Here is a 24768-nt window from a genome sequence, read left to right as displayed (position 1 = left end):
AGTGGAACACAGGAAGTTCCATCCGAACATGAGAAAAAAACTTCTTCACTGTGAGGGTGACCGAGCACTGGAACATGCTGCCCAGAGAGGTTGTGGAGTCTCCTTCTCTGGAGATATTCAAAACCCGCCTGGATGTGATCCTGTGCAACCTGCTCTGGGTGATCCTGCTCTAGCAGGGGGGTTGGACTAGGTGATCGCCAGAGGTCCCTTCCAACCCCTGCCATTCTATGATTTTTGTTCTTTTTTTTTTTCCTCTCTCCCTCTTTCACACACACATGCATGTGTTGCGCTTTGTGTCAGCTAGCAAAGCCCATCCTTTCCATCATCAGTTCAGCTGAGTAACCATGTCTTTGGGTGACACAGGCCATGAGCCAGCGTACAGCCACTGGCAAAATGCCGATGTGGAGATGCTCCAGTGTCCTAAGGATGCTGACAGCTGGGAGCCTTGGGCTCTGACCCTGGTGCACCCGTTCCACTGCTGACATAGTTTTGGCACTGACCAAAGCAGCCAGGTGCCTAAAGCCCCAGAGATGCAGTGGTGTGGGCAGCTGTGCAGTGATGGAGTCCCAGGGGCTAACCTCACCAGTGCAGGCATGGCCTAATAGCTGATAGGGTTAATGTGAGCAAGATAAATCGGTCTTCTAGGTGATTGAGTGTCACAAAGTGTCTTCATAGACAATAAAATGGCTGTCAGACATGTTAGTAAAACTCTTCTGGGAAAAGGGAGCTTTTTTTAACCTAGAGTAGACCCAAAGAAATTAACATTTATACAGTAGTTAAAATATATATAAATAGCTCAACATTTGAGATGATGAGTATATCTGAGCTCCTCATTCTAGCTGGCTTCATTTCAATAGTTACTCAAATATTAGATTTGAGATATACATACACACATGTAAGAAAGAATAAAATGTTTAGATTTTACTGTTTTATATACTAGATACCCTATATCTGATGTCATTTTATAAACAAGTCCTTAACAGGAAAGTTCTGGATACTAGAATGGGTAAACTTTAGTTTCATGCCTTCCAGTATATTCAGGCCACTGGTTTAGAATTAAGTAGTCTGTTGGGGTTTTTTATGTAATTGGTACATTATCATTATTATTATTATTCCTACATTATTGTAGGAAGAATGAAAAATGTTCCTAAGAAAATTATTTCTGAAGTTTAGGTTCAACATAGAAGAGAGGTTATCAGTAAATCATACTTTATATTCACTGCATAGAGGTAGTGTGCTGGGAGGCAGTATTTTATACTTCAAGATGAACCAAAAACTTATTTAAAGAAAAAAAACCCACCAACCAAATAACCAAAAAACCTCACATGACTTTGGAAGCTCTTATTTTTTTATATTCATGTTTAGATACGGAGAGAATTTCACTTAACTAGCTGATGTGCTCTGTTGAATCAAATTTCTAGATTAACAAAGTTGAGTTGTTACAGATGGAGGTCACTTCTGAAAACTGTGGAGAAGAAAAACTTCTTGGTGCTCTGTTCATTCAAACATTCCAATTATTTAAACCAGACTTATAGTAATTAGATAAATTATTCTGTAAGATGAGGGCCACCAACTTTCTGAAGTCATGTCAGAACATTTTTCTTTCCCAAGTTAGAAGTCAAATGTTCTGGTAGAAACTCAGCATGGGGGAAGAAGCTTTCAGAACATCTGCTAATGAAACTAGTCAAGGCTTTCGGATTCTCATCTGTTTTTTTAATTTGTTGGTGACAAGTTTTATTTTGGTAAAAGAGAGCTTGACTATATTCAAAAGGATATGAAGTCATAATACTACTTCTGAAGTAAAAGAGAAAATTATAGAGCTTGTCCTATTTTCTCCTAAATTGGTTCACTATACCAGCATGGCCACTGGCTTAGAGTTTCTCTAAAATAGTCTATCTTCTGAAAAATACCTAGAGTTGTAACCTAATCATAACATTGTGAGGAAAATCTGTCTCAACAGAGCATTTTTTGCAAAGTTTTCTTATAAGCATTGTAGGATATTTTTATTAGCTTGAAGGACATTAAGCTGTATTCTTCTTTGGTTACTAGGGCAACAAAGAAGTCTCTACTTTGTATGAGACACACAAATTCTCTTCAGGCTATGCAATATCATATAAAGTCTGGTACCTACCTGCCTTAGCTTCTACATGGGGATTGATGAGAGAGCAGAAATTTATGCCAGGTTGTTTGCCTTTGACTCATAATCCCATTATTTTTCTCTTTATCTTAAGTTTGAAGTGACCTGAAGCTAAGCTTGTTGCAAAAGGTCAAATTCTTTAAAAAATAAATAAATAAAAGCCACTATGGAAATGCGGTTCATATCATTCATTTAAGAGGTTTCCCAGGGAAGCTGTGGATGCCCCCTCCCTGGCAGTGTTCAAGGCCAGGTTGGATGGGGCTTTGGGCAACGTGGTCTAGTGGAGGGTGTCCCTGCCCATGGCAGGGGGGTTGGAACTTTGAGGTCCAAGGATGATCTTTGAGGTCCCTTCCAACCCAAACATATTCTCTGATATCCATATGTAATGCTCAATTCTACAGACCAGATAGAGGCAAACAAGTTGTCAGAGGTGAATTTTGTGATCCAGGCTTGCATATGCTTTCAGAGGCTCTATCTGGGTAGTGCTGAAAGTCAATAGATCTGATTTCTTGGAGTGAGAGAGCTCTTACCCTGACATGGAGAAGAAGCTGTTGCTTTTTGTGTGGTTCTGACTGGACGGCACAACATGATCATTCCTGAACTCTAATCCTTTGGAAGCAGGTGATGCTGCTAAGAAGGTTTTGAATTAATTGTTAGGCCTATTCTTGAAGACTGTAAAAGTGTAATTTTAATGAGCTGGAGAAAATCCTATTAGAATAGTTTAAATAAGTTTTACAGTGGGATTTCTATCAGTGATTATAAATTGGTTAAAGGAATGTAAGAGTGTTCACTGTGAAGAGTGAAATAGTATCTTACAGGACTATAGTCTTCTGGCCCTTTTAAAATGCATATGCATTTGACTATTTTTGCTAGCTGAAGTTTCTACTTTCTGTATCCGCTAAAAAGTTTTACTTTCTATAGTTTAAATAAACAAGGATAAAGAGATTGAAGTTGTCATTAACTTTATGGTTGAGCTTTAGTTAATTCTGTAAAATCTGGTTAATTCACTTTGCTTTCATAATGATAGGATATATGTCTATCTTGAGTCCTGTAAGTATGATTATCAGTTCCTCTACATGAATGGCTATAAATATTTGTATAGCTTTGGTATTCATTTCTCAGCTCATTTTCTATGGAAACAAGCCTTATGCAACTCAGTTGTCTGCTTGTCTCATCTTCCTCCATTACCTGCCAGTAAGTTTTGAATTCTGTGGCAAAGTTAAACTAAATTAATTGCTGGGACAAGTTCCAAAAAAGGTTGTGGAAGGTCTGTGCTTGGAGGTTCTCAATACTGAACCTGTACATGGCCCAGATATCTCCTGGCTGACCTTGCTCTGAGCAGGGAGTTGGACTAGAGACCTCCTGAGGCCCCGTCCTGCCCATGTGGTTCTGTGGTTTGAAGTCTGGAACGAATTAGAAATCTAAATAGTGGTTAAGGTCTATCTGAATTGTTGGTGGGAAGGAGACCCTGTCAGTGCTCTAGTTGTGGAAAAATACCGTGGCATGTGCTCAACCCTAATTATGGGCTGGAGAATGGCAAGGGGAAGAGTTGTAGGCAGAAGTTAAAACTAGAGCTTTAGATAACAGCATTGACCAAGGAAGGGCTGGATGCTGCTTCAGCTTTTCCAAATGGAGTATTAACAATTCCATTGTTAATGGATTATCGAAGATTTTTCTTTAACCCAGCTACAGGCATAACCTGTGATATATCTGAATTGGTACAACTCTGGTCACTTTTCTTCTCCTCCCCCACCTTTGTCAATGTTTCCTCGTGCAGTGGGTTTACTGTATATTTTAAATTATTATAATAATTCATCTAAAGGTTTGCATGACAAGAGATATGCTTCTGAGAGAAATTTCTTGTGACAAAGCATGTATTGATAGATAAATGGAATGCATTTTAGGGTCACTATTAAGTTCTTTGAACATAGCAATGTAATAAATTAAAAATGTGCAACAATTAGAATCCATAGATTTGCTGTATGATGTGCAAAAGGCTTATATTGCTTTTAATAGCATCATGGTTTAACCCCAGCCAGCTACTAAGCACCACACAGCTGTTCACTCGCTCCCACCCCAGGTGGGATGGGGGAGAGAACTGGAAGAGAAAAAGTGAGAAAACTCGTGGGTTGAGATAAAGACATTTTGATAGGTAAAGCAAAAGCCGCATATGCAACCAAAGCAAGACAAGGAATTCATTCTCCACTTCCCATGGGCAGGCAGGGGTTCAGCCATCTCCAGGAAAGCAGGGCTCCATCACACATAACAGTGACGTGGGAAGACAAACACCATCACTCTGAACATCCCCCCTTCCTCCTTCTTCCCCCAGCTTTATATGCTGAGCATGATGCCATATGGTATGGAATATCCCTTTGGTCAGTTGGGGTCAGCTGTCCCGGCTGTGTCCCCTCCCAACTCCTTGTGCACCCCCAGCCTCCTCACTGGTGGGGTGCTGTGAGGAGCAGAAAACGCCTTGGCTCTGTGTAAGCACTGCTCAGCAGTAACGAAAACATCTCTATATTAGCAACATTGTTTTCAGCATAAATCCAAACCATAGCCCCATAGTAGCTACTATGAAAAAAACTAACTCTATCCCAGCCAAACCCAGCACAAATAGGTATCTGCATTTTTCATTGCCTTTGCAAAGGGACTGATTCTATCCCACATCATCAGAATAGGCAAGCTTTTTGACCTTGTAGAAGTTTTGTATGGAGAAGAAAGGAGGAGGAGAAATCCCTCAATGTCAGCATATGTTTTAAGATATTGTGAGCCCTTGCAGTTTCTGCTCAAGCTGTTAGAGTTGAAGTGAGGTAACAACCTTGGCTTTGTCCCCCATGCTGGTGTTCTTGTTCCTGGTCTGAGGCACACCTAATCCAACAGCTTTATTCTTTCTGCTGGCAGGCTTGGTGTTGGTGCAAAATTTGCCCTAATGCATCTGTTCTCAATAGTTGTAAAGAAAACCTGAAGATTTGTGGTGTTACATAGCCTACTCCTGACAACAGGTGGAATGTGGAATGTTTTTCTCTTGAAGAGTGAGCAAAACTGTTAATGCATCCTTCAGGGTGTTCAGGTTGCCTCCATTGCTAAGGATGGAAGCCCTCAGAAGTGTTTACATGCCATAGGAATTCAGAGGATAAATCTGATGACTGTTGTTTTCTTCAGGTGGAGAACAGAGGTACAGCGTTCAAGGGACTTGCTAGAAATCACGCAGGAAGTCTGTAGCAGGGTATAGAACTGAACCCACATGGCTTAAATCGTGTCAGCACTCTTCTCACTGGATGTTTAATGTGTTTTCTGCAAGGTATCAGGATAAAGTTCAATTATAAGTGGTTATGTCTGAAAAAAAGTGGTCATTTTAAAGAATTGTCTTTTTTTAAGACTTAAAAATACAAATAAAGGAGAGATGGTAATCTCTTTACTTTTAGTATCTTCCATATGTTGTACATTTGGTAGGTACTGAAAACCTTGACATACCCAGCCATGCTCATTATGCTGGAATAAATATTAATATATTAGCATGGCATATGGCTTAAAAAATACTTAAGGTCAGAAAACTGATACAGTCATTAAGAATAATTTTAAATTATGGACCCAAAGTTTAAATACTTAAACATGAGGCCTAATTTTCAATATGTTGAGCCAATCCTACAGCTAGTAGCACCAATTTTTGAAAAATTAGATGCGTAGCTTTAGTGTCTGGAAATTCTGAGCAAGAATTTTGTACTTAAATAACCATACTGTGTCTCATAATCTTTTCATGGTTTTCTGGACAACTAGACTTCTTTCAATGCAAACTAAGTATAGAGACAGCAACTACATGAAATCGTTGCACCTGTAAGAATCTCAGATTTGTAGGACATTCTGATTTTCCTGTTGCTTTTAGAAACCAGAGAATTAGTCACAATGGAAAAAGTCAGGTAAAACACTTGCCTTGCATTTTATATAGACTTGAAACTTGTGGTTATTGCTTCTTAAACTGTACCAAAGAACAGAAAATTATTTGAAAATTCCAGTGTTTCTAATTTGCTGAATGTGGCCAGGACTTCAGGATTTCAACAAGATGATGTTGACACTCGATTATATAAGATGAGGATTTTGATTGTCATAGGGAGGGAACTCAAGGATTAAAATACTGTTTGAATGCACTCACAGCAAACCTGCTGCTGAGCAGGTTGATGTTACGTAGCATCTTTTCAGTCTTGATAATGGACTTCAATGTTAGATATGAAGTGTAGTGATAGATACTAAGGAGAGGTGTCCTGTTTAAGGTGAAAGCTAACCTCTTGTTTGCAAAGGCTTTCGAGCATCTGAAATGACAGTGGATGAGAACTGCTGTTACTCTTGTCATAGGCTCCTTGGTGTCATCCCCAGCACTCAGAGTGCTGTTTGCCCCTCACTTCCTATGCCAGAGCCTTACTGCAAGGGGTACTAGTGTTGTCACTGGACATAGCTTAAACATTTATAGTTCTGCAAAGGTGCTGAGAAAAGGTCTACCTAAGATCTTGCTGTTCAGGGATTTTTCTTTAGGACTTCCCTTTGGTGATCAGTGAACTCTTCTCCCATAGGGCACGTTGACAGGCCATTGAATTTTCAGGTGTAGCTGCTGGTTTACAATCTAAGCAGGTGACAGAGCTGAAGATAGGCTTTATCTGCAGTGACTTGCAGAACCAGGCTGAACACGTGGAAGGAGTTTATCGTTATTCTAGTTACCCCATGAGATCTTAGATGTGGAAAATCCTCTATAGATGAGAATTTCTCTCTGAAATGACTGGAAATAACCTAGAACAGTTTTTAGTGTGCTTCACACAGAAATGATATGCATCACCCTGTTGCCTCTGTTGCAGCAAAGGAATGCAGGTTTGCTAGATAGCCTTTGAGTATGTGTATCAAGTAGTACCATCCACTGGTCTTGTCCCTTGGACATTCTCAGCTGTAAGCTGCCTAGAAACGATGTATCCGAGCGCTGTGGTTGAAAAGTGCTTATAGTTACAGTTGGGAAGCAAAATATATATAGTGTTTCATTATATTGAGTTTTGTTGTTATTGTTTCTTGGGCTTTTGCTTGGAAGAGAACTATTTCCTCTAATTACTTACAAGCACAGTACCAAGGGTAAGCCTGCCAAACAATTTCAGCAGAACTGGCATTGGTTAAGACTTTTCCTAGACCTTGAAACCAAACTGGAAAGTGTAAGGTGACTATAACAACCACAGAACTGAATTGGCTTTGAAGTATTTTATTTAAGTTGAGATGATTATTTCCAGAAAGTTTCATGTACAAGAACAAAGTTTCTAAAGCCTCCTCAGAAGCGATATGGTGTGGTGGTTATTTATTATCCTAATAGTATTCTTCAGGTAGTTTTACATTATTATTTAATTTGCTGTCCGATGAGTAAGTACAATTATCCTGACTTTGTATACCTCAGTCTATCCATCTGAAGAGTTTGTTTCCCAAAGGCTATATAAGGAGTTTGTGTCAAAGCCTAGAATAAAATGTTAGATCCCCAGTCCTGCAATTAGGCCATACACTGTTCTTTATAGCAAAATAATTCATGACTCAGCCACCTAATTGCAGTGGGACTTCCAATAAGCTCTTTAACATCTACTCATTTATAAAAATTATTTTAAGACTCTTTTTTTTTAGTTGGGAGTTGTTGCTTAAGTAATTAAATCCTTACACAATATAGCTTACAAAACTGAATATTAAATGCAATTAATTGGTAAACTGGAATGACGTATTTGCATCAGAATGGTGGGGGTTTTACAGCTGTTCTGCATGGATTTACCTGAGAAGCTGTAATAATTGCCATTAGAGAGCAAAGTGCTCAAACTTTGCAGTAACCTACTTACTTTTAAATTTACATATTTATCTCCTGACACATTCTATACAGGTATAGGCACATCTTCATTGGTGTGTATTTGCAGGGCTCCGTGGAAAACGATATAACTCTGCAGACTGAGCCCCTGCTGTTGATTTAACTCATAATATTAAAATTTTTTAAGCTACCAAAATACAAGGAATCAGGGTTTGGAAAAAGTGCAGTGTCCTTTCTGCCTAAATTTCTTAAGACAGGGTAGTAATCGCTTTAGAAGTACGTATGTATTTTTCCTGCTGCTTTGGTTCAAGAATTGCAAGCTTTCAACAAAGGGTTAAGGTTGGTTGTTTTTCCCTTGACAATTCTGTGATCTTGCTTCCTCTCATCCTGGTGTTTGAGAGGCTCGGAATCAGACTAGGGAACACTGTGTGTCTTATCCTCTGAAGCTGATGTCAGTTTTAACTATTGAGGATTCTGCATTAAACACCCAAGGAATTGTGTGAAAGGGATAAGAAAAGGTCTTGATAGTTACATTTGGAATATACTCTTTCTACAGATGAGGAAATTTCAAGTTATGACAGATTTTACTGCAGGCAGTCAAAGTTTGCAAGTTACATTACAAAATAATGTTTAGTAATATTTATGTATGATTTTGTAAACAATCTAATAGATTTAACTTATTTTTAATACTTTATTTCATATTGCACAGAATTCTTATCACAATTTTTTTTGTAAGTCTAAAACGAAGAATAACTTTTTACCAACCTTCTGATCTTATTTGCATCATCATTGTCCCTAATATCTTTTTACCTTAAATTACTTTCCTTTTTGAAATACTATCAAAAATGCCAGAAATACATTTAAAAAAAAAAAAAAAAAGAAAAAAAAAAGAGGGAAAGACGCCCTTCATGTAGAAGGTGGTGGTAAGGGTGGTATAGTACTGGAGACTCCTTTTGATGATTAGGAATAGTTATCATGGATAGATACCTTTACATTTCAGTGGTCCCAGTATTTAACATGTAAAGCTAGAAATCATACATCTTTCCATAAATGTCAACAGGACACAAGCTAGTTATAAGAAATAGTCTTTAAGAATACAGTTGTTTTTTCCTCTTAATTTTTGTTATACAGAAAGTTTCTGCATTTTGGTTGAACGTATTTGATATGAAGCTCAGGCAAAAATCCTAGAAAAGATGCAACATTTTCAGAATGTGAAATTTGAAAGCAGGAACCCATTCAAATTTTTTAACATCTGTCTTGGTCCAGCTCGCTTCTTTCCCCTACCCCCAGTTTAGGGGTATTGGGCGATCTCTAGCACAGTTTAAGGGAATCAGATCAGTTTATTAGTCTTGGTGTACATAACTTTTTTAATTCTTGCTTTTTTTATTCTTCATTTTTATTATATTTTCACTGCACATCATCTTTGTTTTTATCTTTATACAATGACAGCTCTAACGAGAAATCTGAAAAGTACCTTGTAAAAGAGACTCAGATGTGATGTCATGTACTGCCCATGTTTTTCTCTCTCTGAATAAGATTGGAGGTAGACAAAATGAGAGGTAAAAATCTCTGAAGAGCATTTACATACCATTCATCTTGAGGCTTTCTAAATGTTTTAAGCTGTTATTCAAAGTATACATATTAATCTAAATAGAAATGTGGATGATGTATGTGCCGTGTGAGATAAGATAAAATGTAGAAACTGTTTATCACTGTGTAGCACTTAAAGCTGTGTGGTCAGTGGTGCATAGCTGGGCCACATAAAACATTTAATGTCCATGCATTTATTGATTCCACATGGCTATGGTGTCCATCCTCAGGGAAACTGAGGGATTTACTGTGGCCTGTTGGTCCCAGAAGCTCATTAAAGATGAATAACAGGGTGGGTTTTAGCATTGAATAGTTATCTGGGACTGGGAAATATATGCTGGTTCCCTTTTATGGAGCAACAACTGTGTCTTGCCAGTAGTGATATCCTAGATATGATGATATTTGACTCTGCACCAGTGTCTTTCATGAGGCTATAAATGACTGCAGTCGTGTTATCTCTTTGGGAGTTGCCACTGCTCAGTATCTGTCGTATTGGAGCTGAAGATAGTGAGATCATTTAAACAGGGTGAAGTACCTTGTTCTTTAAACGTGTTCTGCAAACATGTGTAATTGGTCTTGCAAAAATTTGTTCCTGAAGAGGTCTTGAAAAGTCAAGCCTTCCCGTGCTGCATTTGAATATATTTCTTACAGGCTCTGCTATGATGTTTGCCCTAGAATACATACTGTGCTGCACTGATGCAGAGGAAACTGGCAGCAGTTCCCATTTTCAGGTGGCCCTCATGCTTTTCATTAGGAATGATCAGTGCTGCTCAAAGCTTTTCAGCAGTCCTGAGAAACTTGGATTCTCCTTCTCCAGGAACAGAACAGAACTGTGCCACTTCTCCAGTGCCAAGGGCACAGGCAGGGGGAGATGCACTGTGCCGAAAGGCAAGACCTCTGCCCAGCTCCTGTGGTGGGCTGAGCTGCCCTGTCACGCATCCTGCCATGGCAGCAGCAGTCTGGCTTTTCAGGGCTCTGGTATAAGCGGTGGGGTTTTAGCCTCTACTACTCTGCTAAAAGTATTTGTGAGTAGGTTAGACCCTACTTGAAGCTTTTGGAAGGATTTGTGAATTCCTGAGTTTGATTTTTGTGGTTGTATGGAAGGGTTCTGCATTGCTGCTTGAGCGTTGCAAGGCAGCTCTTTGTTTCCTTTGTAAAGAAGGTATTTACCTCTTGAGTCACTGAAATGCAACAGGGTGAAAAGCCTATGAGCTTCTTCTTCCCTCCAAATTTCATTAGAATCATGTAATTCCGCCACATCTGAGAAATCACCCTTTCCCCTTGCGGGCCTGTGCCGCTGCACACCACCTCAGCGGCAGGTGTGCCAACGTCAGGCCAGTCCCAACCTCTGGGAACAGCGAGTGGAGCCTCCAGGGCAGGCAGAAGTCACCTCCAGCAAGATCAGCAGCCATGGTAGGGAGAGCATTGAACCAGGGATCTCCCATACTCATCAGAAATAAATTTGCCCAGGATGCTCAGTGAGGCAGGACGTTTTGGCAGTGTTGGGAGGTAAAGGCTGGAGAGCCAGCTTGACCTTCAGAGCTTGTAGAGCTTGATTTACTTGAGCGGTAGGGCTTCTGTGGTGTGTTACCAGAACCCGAAAGCTGGGAAGTACAGGGCGGAGACCCTTAGGGACTCGGAATGAAGACCAGCAGGGGCTGGAACCACTACATGGAACCACATAGTTTCTATAAAGGCCTATTAATTCACACACAGTCAATCCATCATCATCATCATATTTGGAGAGTACAATGCACAGATATCTGGTCTGGCTTTCCCATCCTCACCTTGGGTCTGGCAGGACTGATACTGAACTGGAGCTCATAAGCCCGTACTGGAGCCAGTCTTCTGCTCAGTATCCAGGGACTGTTTTCCCATTATTTGCCATATTCCAGCCTCCATTATTGTAGATAATGGATACTGACTTTTCCGTGTAGAAAGACAGATTGTGTGATATTATATATATATGTGTGTGTGTGTGTGTGTCTATTATAGACAGATTTTATATATATTATAGGCAGGCATAGGTATATATATTTTTATACATTTTATATTTATATATATATTTTATATATATATAAAATCACACAGAATATACATATATAAAAAGTATTTTCTCTGTAAAATTGACTACTCGAAATTTAGGTAATACAAGGATGTATTTTGCAAGAGCAACTTTATTTTTGCCCTGTGAGGAGATGTTTGATAAGATGACATAATGAGAGTTTTGCAGAAATGCTTTCTTACACAATTTAATGTTGTAAAGTGGTTATTGGACCACTGGATATAATCTGGATTATAAGGTAAATAAAGCTATTGACTGTAGTATTCCCATCTCATTTTAAGTAGTAAAGGTAGGTAATGATTAGGGTAAATGCAAGAGGCAAAAGCAGGAAAAAGCAATACAGAAAAGTGCTTCTATCTGTTCCACCTAATAGTTCCTAGATGGTCCTGTGCAAATAAATTAAATTAGACTTTTCGCATCTATCCTGTCAGCTCATCAATTCCTTTTGTTGTTCTGCAGTACAAAACTTCACTATTTCCACTGCTCCATGTCCCAGGTGTTGAGTACCTGTGGTAAACAGATCCTCAGATATTTAGCTGCCCAGGTTTCTAGGGTTCCTAAACCTTTTTAAGCACTTGAATATTTCAGTGTAACTCGTTATAAATCTGCAACAAGTGTGGGGTTTTTTTCCCTCATATGTTTCTCAACAAATTGGAGTGATCTTGCAGAACAAGTAGAGAGGTGATCTTGTGTTTTAATTCTGGCTCATTTACTTCTTTACTGAATGCTTCTCAAGTGGCTGCTTTGAATTTCTCAATTTTTCCCACTGGTAAAATTGAGAAGGTACAGAATACCTGGAGGAGCTGGCAGGGGGAAGTTTGGGGCCCTCAGATATCAAGATATCAAGAAATGCAGTGAAGGTGTACCTGATTTCACTTTTAATGCTGTACAGCAAATACAATAGGACACATGCATCTGAACAATAAAGATAAAAAGAAATATTGAATTGCTGTCTTATGTGTTGAATGCCATCCGTCTTCTGTAATTAAAGACTATGCTATCATGTGTTTAAACGCGGGAGGACAGATTTCAAGATGCTTGTGTGTATTTTGGTACTTAATTAATGGCAGCTTAGCTCTTGCAAGAGTTCCAAAGGTATCGTTGTGCGAAATACTGTATATCCACTGAGTAAGAAATGGATCGTATCTCTCCAGATGGTAAATGAGGATAGGATAAATGGTGAAAGGGTAGGGAATTCTCTACAATTATTGACCACAGCCCTAGACTGCAGATTAAATGACATTCCCATAGTTAGCAAGGAGACATAACAAAGTTTAGAATTTCAGCTGCATCTTACGACGTAGTTGGACCAGTTTTTGGTACTTCTGTGGTGGTGTAAGAGCTGCTGAGGTGGTTTGAGAAGTTCCTGCACTTCTATCCTTTCTGACTCTGTGGGACCTCACCGTCCCTGCAGTAGAGCTGACAGGAGCACAAAGGTTCCCTGTTCTAGTCTTGACAGCTGAGTTTCATCATGGCTGGTAGGTTAGACCACGCTGCTGGATGGTTCCCTCAACCAGCTGAAGCACGTGCACCAGCTCTGCTCTGCTGCCCTGCCTGGGAGGGAGGGATGAAGGAGGACTGATAGGTGGCTTAAGAACAGTGACATCTTCAACTGCTGCTGCAGCTGTCAGCTATGACTGTTGTCTGTCCACAGCGGAGTCTTACTCAAGTCATTTGACTTAAAGCAGTACTATTAAGCTAATACAAAGTAGAAAATCAGATTTAAATTGAGAGGGAACCATCTTGTTTCTCTTAGATCTTTGTTTAGTTTAAATGCTAAAAGCCATAATCTGGTGTTCTCTCAGTCCTTGTTGCTTTCATGAGAAAACCCATATAAGAGTCTTTTGGAAATAGGCCCAGTGTTTTCTTCTCTGCTATGGCAAATATGTAAATTTAAAACCTGACTGAATACTTATTTAGTTCCATGTCTGAAGAAGGGTTTGTGCATATGAGGTGGGGGAAAAAAAAAAAAAAAAGGCAGGCATTTTAATTTTAAAAAAAATTTGGCAAGGAGGTGCAAAGTAATAAATTCCTTCATAGCTTGTATGATCTATTGTGCTGTCCAAGTTGATTAGGAAGTAGAACTGTGATAGTATTGCCTGGAACTTTTTTTTTCTTTTCAGCTTGTTTAACTAGCGTAATGATATGAATGCTGCAAGACAGAGTTATATATTCTGCATTAGCTAATACATGTTTTTATAGAACAATACTTTTGTGTATATACAGTACTTGAAGTGGGCTACATTTCCTGAAATTTTAAACAAATTTACTGGCCCTCTGGTTTTCTCCCTTTTATTGCAAATCTGAGAGTTCCATATCTATTAACCAAAGATAAATGTACCTTTGAAAGGGAGAGTGAGGCATCCTTATCACAAGCAGGAAATACAACATGATACCTGTTCAGGGAGAAGGAGGACATAATGTTGAAGGGAGGGTTGGACATCCATCCTGTTCTTACACCCTAAATGAGATTGCCAACATACAAAATATTATTATATTCCTAGTTTTTGTAGTGTGGCAGTGTTTCTCCAGATTTCCTGGTGGGAAAGAAAATTCAGAGGAGGAAGCGTTCCCTAGAACTCTTAAGAAAGCTCTGGGGGGAAAGAGATGTGCAACAAATCGCTAGAATGTGAAATATGCAAAACATTTTATTCAACGTAAAATTTTAAGATCATCCAAATGTCTCTTTCTTGTTGGGTCTGTACTGTTTGCAAATGTTTATATTTAGAATGTTGCTGGTTTTTAAATATAATTATTGCTGTTGTTTTTGTTTTTTAAACTGTAGATATGAGAAGGTGCCAGTAATTCTGGTTGGTAATAAAGTGGACCTGGAGAGTGAGAGAGAAGTATCATCGAGTGAAGGCAGAGCCTTAGCTGAAGAATGGGGCTGCCCCTTTATGGAGACCTCTGCTAAAAGTAAAACAATGGTGGATGAGCTCTTTGCGGAAATTGTTAGACAAATGAACTATGCAGCACAGCCAGACAAAGATGATCCATGCTGTTCTGCGTGTAATATACAATAGCATTAAAAATGACCTAACCTGGACTTAATTTACAGAAATTTTGTAAGGTGGTAAAACTGTCTACTTCACTTCCTGGTTTGTGGGTCACTTGAAATACATCTGTAGTGAAGTAGCAACATTAACTCAGAGCTGAGCATTGGAAGTCAATCATTGACTCAATATAATTGGGTTAAATGACCACATCTCACCCGTTTTTCCCTTTGAGCACCTGCAATTTTGTGGCGTAGCCAGTTTATCTACAGGGTCGTTCCGGTTAAGCGTACGTGTATTGTGTTCTCGGATCGGACAGCAGCAACAGCAACTATTTCTGAAGAAGTTGGAAAACGTATGCAAATGGGAAACAAAAGCAGTGGAGAGAATATCTCTGAAGACCATTCACAACTAGCACAAGCATGAAAGGAGAGCCAAGTCTTTCAGTGTCTAATTACTGTACTTCAGGACGTGCGCTATCACTTGTGGCCAAGTTTGTTCAGTCAAATATGTTGATTTCACCAGAACTTCTGACAGTGTTAGAGGAAGAGGCTACCAGAGACCTGTATAGTTTGGATTTTTTTCCAAAAATCAATGCTATTATTTCTACGCTTTATCCCACATCTTGAAATAGAAAGCATTGCATCAGTGTGTGAAATGAGGGGCAAGATCTGAAAACAAATGACAGGTGAAGAAACAGTCTGGCATTGGAATGTTTTAAATCTTTTGTTTTGCTGCTCAAAAATGGAGGATCGCTTCAGGTTTTGGTCTGCAAAAAGCCAAACAAACCCTCTGTTTACAAAGCAGGAAGCATCTTTATTTATCACTTTACTGAACCAGGAGGAAGCAACTGTGATGAAAAAAAATTGCTGAGCCTTACTAACAAGGAACACTTTAATAGATTAACTAGTACCATCTTGTAAGGAAAATTAAGCCATGTTGCATCCATATGTTCCCTTCTGCAGAAACCTCGTGGGACAGTATGAACATCCTGCAGTTTTAAGTTTGTTAAAGACAACAGTTTATCTTGCCTTTAAGGGCTACATTCTCTGGTGTGATCCCTAACTAACCTTTGAAAATCAAGTTTGCTATTTGATAGCTTTAATGTTGAAAACTTAAATTGAATAACCACGTGAAATCATTTGGTTCAGAGGTGAAATAGTTACGGTTGTAATTCTTTAGGTGAGTGTGGAAATGGCTCTTTAATTGCCTGACACACTATTCAAAGGTTGCCCCAATTATTGGAGTGTTAAATGGTGGGAGCAAATATTTTATTTTGAAAGGATGCTCGAGCTCTGACTTGCTAGTTTCATAGCAGTGAAGTATTTATCATTTGCATGACTAATGGCACAGAAATACCTATTCCGAAGTCTTACAATCAAAGTATAGAAGAGTTTTCAATCACAATGTTTAGATTTTAAATGCTGGAGAGATTGTCTTGAGCTGGATCTTTTATAGGTAAAATTGGCCATAAAAATACAGAGTCACTGAGCCTGTGGTCTAAATAACACCATGCGTTGATTAGTTTTTCAATCTTGTGCAGTAACAGTGTAGTTCCTTGTGTTTAAATGAGTGAAACCAGGGGTGCTGGGGTGTGTGTGTGTGTGGTGAGCGTGTATGTGTGTGTGTATATGGCCCTTAGAAATGCTGTAATTGGAGTTAGGTTCGAGAGTTTTGCCTCCATCTGCAGAACTTCCTAAAAACGCTCTCATCTGCTACAAAGGAAACTTGAGCACAAAACGCCTTGCAGATTTTCATACATCAATATCCTTAACATTTTTAATTATAGTTCAGTGGATGATAACTAAAGGAAATCATATGAATGGAAGAGAACTGGTCATCTCTGCCCTTAATCTTTCAAGAGCTTTCCACAACCAATGTATCAAAGGGCATTAGATGTCGTGAAACATTAAGCCTTACTAGAACGTAAATGTAGCCCGTTTCCCATCTACCTTGCAGAGCTTTCGTTACTGTACTTTGTTCTCTTAGGGAGATAGGCACACCATTTATTTCTGGCATCTGAATGCCCATTTTGGGTGCTCTGAATCGCCCTCCTAGAGGCACCTACCTCTTTCCATTGACTATATAGCAAACTTAGGCTTTTAACTTTGGTCCTCTGAGTCATGCAACTTCTATGCCTAAACTAGATGGTATGAATGTTCTCTTCCCCCCGCCTGCCCAGTGTGTCAGCCACCATGCTTAAGCAAGATGCGAGATGTTGAATTAATGGTATCTCAATCTTTAAAATAGCTAGATTGGGAAATGGTTTATTGAGCAGTGCAACTTATCTGTAAAACAGCTTGTCAGTGTGAGAGCCACTGCATAAGCACTCAAAAAAACGCATAAAACCAAACCCAAATTTGAAACTGAGTTGGAAGTGCATGTTATTGCAATGCTATTTACAGAGATGTTAAAATCTTACCTCACAGATTGTTCATCAACCGAGAAAATGGCATGAAGGACAATGTGAACAGCCTAACATGAAGTTCATAATATAAAACAGATGGGCTTTTAATATAGGAAACATTGCACAGTAAAATTTTTAACAGAGAAAATATTAATGAAAATATCTCCCAGTCTTGTTTCTTCATTACACTCATATATTTTCAAAAACATAGGCTGTATGTAAGCTACCACACAATGTGGCGGGGCGGGGGGGTGGGGGGAAGCGTAAGTGTTGTTTTTCGTTATATAGTTCTGAGGAAGTAGTTATGCACTATTTGTGTTTCCACTAATGTGAAGATAGTGGAGCTTGAATCAATGACAGTTGCACTCAACAGAGATTTTTCAAATTATAGAGGTAGCAGAAAGGGAGGTAAGTGAGCCACGCCGCAGTTGCGTGGCCACCCTGCGGGAGTCATTGGTCTTGGGTCACACTTTCATTTGTACCCTGGTAGGATTACCAATTATAGTATTTGAAAGTTTCTTATAACATGCCTTAAAATATTATGATTTGTTCCAAAGACCCACTTTTCCTTTGGCTGTTCTTGTAGAGCTTTGTACTTTTCTACAAAGACAGCATTTCTCCAGTTTTGTTGTTTTGTTTTGCTTTTTTAAAACGTTGCAACTTTTATTCTTTTAAGCTATGATAGTGAGAGCAACTGTTTCCTCTTTCCCTTAAAAACACACACAAAAACTAGTCAAAGCAAACAAACCAGAATCAGATCAAGAGTATTAAACATAATTGCATTGGGTTTTTTTTGTTTCAGTTTTGTTTTGGTTTTTTCCCTGTCATGTCCGTCCCCCCGCCTGCCCTTTCAGAGCATCAGAAAAATTTTGGTGACATTTTCTGTTCTGGTTCTAGCCTCTCCCTAACCCCAGTGCTACAGTTGCCATTACTTTTCTGTGGGAAAACTACTGGTATTTGCTTTCCTGTATAGAATGTTGCCTAAAGATGTCAGCCATTTGGTTGGGGGGTTTTGTGCATGTTTGTTTTTTATTTTATTTTATTTTTTGTTACCAGTGTGCCGTCAGAGCACTGGTTAGGCTTTAATTGTGAAACTCCGCAACAAAAGCAAATGTTTGACAACTGCAGGAGGCTTTTATCTGCATTGTTGTGCATCTGTTAATTCTTGATCAGGGTTTGAAGAAAGACTGAAGTGGGTTCTGAAATCAGGCTTAGCGCTGTTGATTTGGAGTTTCCCAGGGGTGAGTCAATGTATTTCACAGTTACTTGTTGAACTCTAATACAACTGGCAACTTAAAATGGGGCAACAGTTTGTTTTGTAACAATGTCAGTTGTTTAAACCTTGATGTTTCAAATAAAACAAGAATTGTACATAGAACTCAATGCAAACTCAGCAGTTGTATTTGGAGTTAAATTATTTTAACAAATAAATTTATTTAATGAAACCTCCCTTGCATTTCTTGTATTGTCTATTTTGATTTGGTCAAAAAGTTCATCCAAAGCTGACTAGGGCTACCCAGTAATTTCAAACAAACACCACTGCCAACTATTAGCAGTTCAGCTAAGTATTTCTTGCCAAAATGCTCTTCTGGTACAAATTAAATAGCAATAAGTGAAAAGCAAATGTACTTTCATTTTTATGGATGGATGCATGTTGTGATTCAAGTTATAAGCTTGATAAAGAACCATAACGAAGGGGGGTTTTGTTTACTTCTTTTCTTAGAGGGGTATACATTGACAAAAATCAGTAAGACTTGGTATTTGATGAGCTATAGCTCTTGCTATAGCAAGAGAGTAATGCTTGCTGTAAAATATAATCAAATGATGTATGAACTTGGTCAATATCTGCTATAATTAATACGCAGAACTACTTTTATAACACTGAGGTTGTAAAGGGTTAAAAAAAGGATTGTTTGTTATATCAGCTGTTCAATTGATGAGTGTTTTGCAGGCTTTCAGCACCATACAAAAGGACTTAGTGTTAGAAAGAACTTCAAATACAATTAGCATGTCAGAGCCTTATAAATGAACAGTTGAGCTAATGCTAACAGGATTATTCTAGCTAATTGGCACTGATCAGCAGCTACATTTTAGTCATGCCAGTATCACTAAAATACCCTGTTTTCAGTAATGATGGGTGCCCTGTGGCCTCTTGTTTTCATGTCATGTATGCCATAAGGAATAAGAAACCTGAGGCTGGCACATCTTAAAAGCTCCTAATTCTATGGACAGTATAGAAGGCTGACACTGCTAATTTTATGGTTTTCATTTGCCCATTCATTCTGTAAACCAGTTCCAGGAGAACTTTTGCTAATGGGTTCTTGCAGTCCTGTTAATTTAGTATTATCCTTTTGTTTTACCTGAGAACGTACCTGTACAAGGACAGCAGGAATTCATTGGGCTGTTCTGAACAGTTCAGAAAAAATGCCAGTGTGCAACATGCGCTCTTTGCAAATACTGAACAACTAGAAAGCTTTGAATATTGTACTCTTAACAAATGCCTTCCCTAGGCTCTTTTTTTTTTTTCCTAGCTACTACAGGAAACTTGTTGACTCTCTGAGATAGCTTTGTAAAATATTTTGATTGGAAATAAATGTCTAGTTACCTATCCTCTACGGGTATCAGTCTTACTGGATCACCACTCTTTGGTCACTTCTTCTGTTGCTGACCAGGGAGTCACTGGACTACATCTTCTATCCCAAGTGAACTTCAGTAGCGTTCTCTCCCTTGCTGTTTACCTGCTGCCTTGTGCTTTCTTCTCCATTGAAACATCATCCTTCTTCTGAGAGCGGGAGGAATTATTCAAAATTGCTGACAACTGTTTCTGTTACTCTGGCTCACACGGTATGTAGTCTTGTCTCCCTTTTGCAGGCACCAACTTGATCATTCTCTTTTAACAAACATAAATTTCCAGTTTCTGCTGGCTCTGTTAAACGCACTAGCACCCTAGCCAGTTGTCTTGTTATACATAATTCTGGTTTTGCCATAAAACCTGCAGAAAGATATTTTCTGTCTTCTGTGCTAATTGCAGTCACTGAATTTGCAGAGATTTTGAGCTGCAGGTTTCTCATCTTTCTTCTTAGGGACATCAGTTAATGCCTGTGTGAATACATCTGGATTTTGAGTCCAGTTGTTACTTATTTGGGCTTTGGTCAACACAACGTATTTTTCTTACCTTCTCACATTGGAGGTAAAAAGAATCAAGTTAGTTTAACATTTAAAATGTCTGTATTTTTTTGCCTCTGCTGCTATAATTACACTCATCATGTAGTCTTTTAATATTTTCAAATGGCACTTTTACATGAAAAGTGACCATAAAAGCACTATCTCAATGGTTGGGCTACCTAAATATTCAGAGTTGTATCTGTGCAAGCTTTACTTTTACTACTTTTTCCCTGGGAAGTGTTCAAGGCCAGGTTGGATGGGGCCTTGGGCAACCTGGTCTACTGGAGGGTGTCCCTGCCCGCAGCAGGGGGGTTGGAACTAGGTGGTCTTTGAGGTCCCTTCCAACCCAAATCATTCTGTGATTCTATTCTATGATTTTGTGCCTATTTGCCCAGCAAAACCAACCCAGCTGGGAAGCAGGAATTGGTGTTGCTCTAGCTGTGTCTCTGAGGCAGAGACCAGGCAGAGCCCTCACCAACATTCGGACAATAGGTTGCATTTACGGGCTGGATTGCAAGTGTGTGGAAGGAAAAGCCACATAGCTGTGAACCAGGCACCGTGCAACAGTGGAATTGCTAACAGCAAATCTTCATCCCACTCTGCTGGAACTGTTTTTTCTGTGTACTTTCAAGCTTGCACCTTTTGGTTTGACTTGAATATGAAATAGTTTGGGGAGCACTGAGAATTTATTTCAGACTTTTCACGGTGCAGCGACCACATATGTAGGCAACTGGTTAACATGCCTGCCTGCTGCTCCTAGGAGTTTTTGCAAGGTCAGACAGACTCATAGGAATCTCACTGAGGAATGGGAAAGCGAGTGGTTAACTGGCAGGAGGGGAGGGGAATGGGGATGCATCTAGGTAAAGAGGTGAAAATATAAAACTGTGAAAGATTTGTTCAAGAAAAATATGTGGGTAGACTGAGAGAGTGTTGTGTTGAAGGAGAGAAATATAACGCTTTATCACAGATCAGGATTAAGAGTATTCCTACACAAAAACACTTATTAGCTAAAGTTAGTAGGTAAATCAGAGAACTGGATCTTAAGAGTAGCCTTCTACAAGACATTTCTTTTAGTTGAAAGAAGTATAAAGCTGCTTCTTGAGATGTTGAAGAGAAAGATTCTGAATACTCGGATATTTTTTTCTTCTTTTAGAATCCGTGTACAGTTTAATAGCCAAAAGATGTTATCCCCAAATGTCATCCCCCAATACTTGAGACATGGCACCTTAGCTTTCCAGTTGTACAACAGAGTTTAGAAAAATGAAACATGCTTTCATCCTACAGCTGACAATATACTCTAGATTACAGGTCTTTTGGCTATTATGTAGGCTTCTTTTTGCTATTCATCCTCTGTTCTGGCAGATAGAATAGATAATCGAACTGAATAAAAGTCACCTGGCACTTTCCAATATGAGACAAGGTGATCAGGGGTTTTTTATTGCTTTCCAAACTATCTACGAGAGCTCCAGTTTTCTCAGGGTGACCTATCTGTCCCAGATTTGGGAGTGATTGGTTGTTATGTCTTTTTTTTTTTTTTTTTCCCTCCAATGATTCAGCTGTTTCTACAGGTAAAACAAAGGAAGATGCATCATTCTGCATGTGCTAAATTCTTGAAAACATTCTGTTAAGACCTGGCACCTTTCTGGTTTGAACCACTGGGAAATTGCCCTAAAAAACCACTTAGGACATGAGTCTAAACTTGGCCGAGTTATAAGCCTCTGAAAAGATGGTTTACCTAGTATGAAGAGGGAGAGAAGTCTGCATCCAAACTTCAGCTGCCACTGGATATGCTTTTGGCCCTTCATAGTTCATACATAGTAACTGCTGCGTGCAAGGCACAGTCCTTGTGCATATACATATATATATGTACACACTGGGTAGGAGCTGAGAAACAGAGTGGGAATGAGTAGGACGAGACTGATCAGCAGGGAGGATTTCCAACTGTAGATCTTAATGTCTCTTGCTCAAGAAATAGAAATCAATCAGCTTTGCTGACAGAGAAGTCCTCTAGGAGCAGATTCAGAGGCAGACTTCATTAACACCGGTGGTAGAGGATTGGTTTGAATGCATGAACATCACAACCTGCCTGACGGCTCATGACCAACACAGTGACACAAGAAGAGCTTTCCAAAAGTCTTAGCATAATTTTACTTTGAAGTCTTTCTCTCTTTAAGTAAGGCAATAAGAAGTTAACCTTTACAGTATTTGCTGTGTGAGATTTTAATTACAGGAACGCAAGTAATTGATTAATCCAAAGAAGATGGGATTCTGCAAAGCAAAACAGATGACACGTAAGTGTCTATTGATAGAAAGTAAATGGATGAGGACTCTTAATGCAATATGCATTAACTCACTTCTCAAATTCTCCATGAAGCCTGAAGAGTTGTATGTATCTGGTGCTGCTATAACAGGGTAGGATTCTTTCCAGACCTGTGTATTTCTCTAACTGCTTTTTAGCTAAAGTTTACATTTTTCCTGTGTGGCTTTATTGTAAATTTCTTTTGGGGAAGGCAACCCTTAAAGCGAGTCAGATGATATCATAGTTAGCTTTGTGGTTTAAAATGGAGGGAGATAACAAAAAACTCTGCTGCTTCTGCCTAATTTTTCAGGGAAAGATACAGCTGTGAAGAATCAAGGCTTTCCAGAAGTCTTTATAAGAGTTGGCACCTCTTTATTAGCTGAACTCAAGCACCGTTTCTCGATGAAGGCGGTATTTGCCGTTATTTCTGGGAACATGCTTACTCGAACAGTCAGAGACCATGAAGTGCAGGTGTGCATTTACAGCGTGTTGTCTACTGGTTCCTCTTTTCAACAGGGGAATGCTATGTGTGACAATGCATGATTCTTTACTCAGATAATCCCTAATCTCTGATGGGTTAACTCTCACTTCAAATGCAGAGATTAGGAACCAGTAGACAACCCGCTATAAATTTGTGTCCATCCTTAATCCAGGAAGACACCATCTACCTGGAGACAAATTGTCGGAGATGACAATGGGGAGGGAGCTCATCTCCGCTTCAGATCTAAAGCAAGATGCTTATTCTCTGGATCACTTTTCACGGTTACAAGAAATCTGAAGAAGAATAAACATTATTTTCTCCCTATCAGGAGAAGGCAGCCCCAGTTTCAGAGCTCTTTGGTTTGTCCAGAAACATACATTGGTAAAAACTTCATGTTTGTCAGTATGGAGGAACGATAGTGACAGGGAGGATTTACTGCTCATCAAGGTACACAGCTCTTCACCCGAGGCAAGTCACCTCTGCGGTCAGGTGAGCATCCTGTTCTCATGTTCAGGGTTTTTTTAATGTGGAAAACAACTTGTTTCACACAGGACAAGAGAGACTCTTCCTCTTTTTTGTTTGTTTTTTTTGTTTGTTTGCGGTTTTTTTTGTTTTGTTTTGTTTTTTAATTTTTGTCTTGGCTTTGCACTTAGCAGCCACTCTGTGTTCTTCAATCAATAGTTCATGGCAGATGCTGCTTATCCCCTGCTCTCAGGAGACCTTCTGATTCAGAAACGTACAGAGCCTATGTATCACTAAAACTATAAACTTAGTTCGCTTGTTTATAAATGGCAACGTTTTCCAAGAAATTATGAAGACCACATTTTAAAAAAAGGTTGTAATGCTGCCTCCTCATTAAAATTTTTCACTTGTTCCATATTTTGGCATGTTTGTCTAAAGTTTAAAAAAAACAAACAAAGAACCCCAAGCAGTAAAAACTAAGCAAACAGGATAGAAAATAATCCAAGCCCAATTCAGGGCTTCAGATTTTCTCATCTTGGTAACTCCAATGAAAAAATATTTGCAGCTACTATTTCTTAACTCTATGTGGCCAGAAGCCTATAAATGCAAATAAAAAGGAGAGGAAAGGGAGGACTGGGTGGGTGTGGGTGTGTGTGTGGAGAGGGAGGATTCTGACTGCTCACTGAGTTTGGATGGCAATCTCAAAATAATGTATAAAGATCTCTGAACAAGTGTTAAAAGAAGATGATGGAAGCAGGTGATCACTCTGAGCTCGGTGGTAGTAATCATAAGAAAAGTTCAAGAAAAAAGAAAGTTCACTGTTCTCTACCTATACAAGTCTCACTGTAAGGAAGTGCATGAATGAAGAGAGTCTGCCACATTGTACGCGTGCTGGGTGACGAGCAGCTCGCGCCAGCAACGGTGCTGGGAGCATGGAGAAAGCTGGATTAGCATTGCAGCAGCTGCTAGATTCGCTGCCTTTAGCAAAGCTTCCCTGCAGACCACAGCTGGGACTTAGTATGTTTAGAAACACACAGCTACTTTAACTGATCCATGTCATCACTCTTAAACTTGTGTTTTCCTTAAAAAACAACCTTCACGTGCTGGCCATTGTGTAGGAAGGGTGGGGTGCCACCCTTTTCTTCAAGGTGTTGGTCAGGAACTGCACAACCAGAGCATGCTGAATACTTGCTCTGCCTCAAGAAGCCACCACAGAGGATATTTTGAGATAAGCTGGGCTAATTGGGCTGCTGTGATTTCAGAGGTCGCTGCTCTGCCACTCTGCGAGAGGGGTATGCTCGTGCTAGCTCCTGATCAGCCACGTATCGGTATTGTCCCCAAATATTTCTTCTACTGG

At 39.3% G+C, this 24768-nt stretch overlaps 1 protein-coding gene across 1 annotated transcript in view; it reads left to right on the top strand.

The window, feature by feature from the left end:
- The window catches only part of RAP2A (RAP2A, member of RAS oncogene family), a 35486-nt gene extending 15980 nt beyond the window's left edge, over window positions 1–19506 (top strand). Inside the window, exon 2 of the mRNA XM_054844451.1 lies at window positions 14390–19506. Coding sequence (XP_054700426.1) covers window positions 14390–14627 — 238 coding nt within the window. The 3' untranslated portion in view covers window positions 14628–19506. The remainder of the gene's footprint in view (window positions 1–14389) is intronic.
- The last annotated feature ends 5262 nt before the right edge of the window (window positions 19507–24768 follow it).

Source organism: Grus americana, chromosome 1 (assembly GCF_028858705.1).
Source record: "Grus americana isolate bGruAme1 chromosome 1, bGruAme1.mat, whole genome shotgun sequence".
NCBI lineage: Eukaryota > Metazoa > Chordata > Aves > Gruiformes > Gruidae > Grus > Grus americana.
The sequence above is the reverse complement of the archived record's forward strand: the minus strand, read 5'-3'. Positions and strand labels throughout refer to the sequence as shown.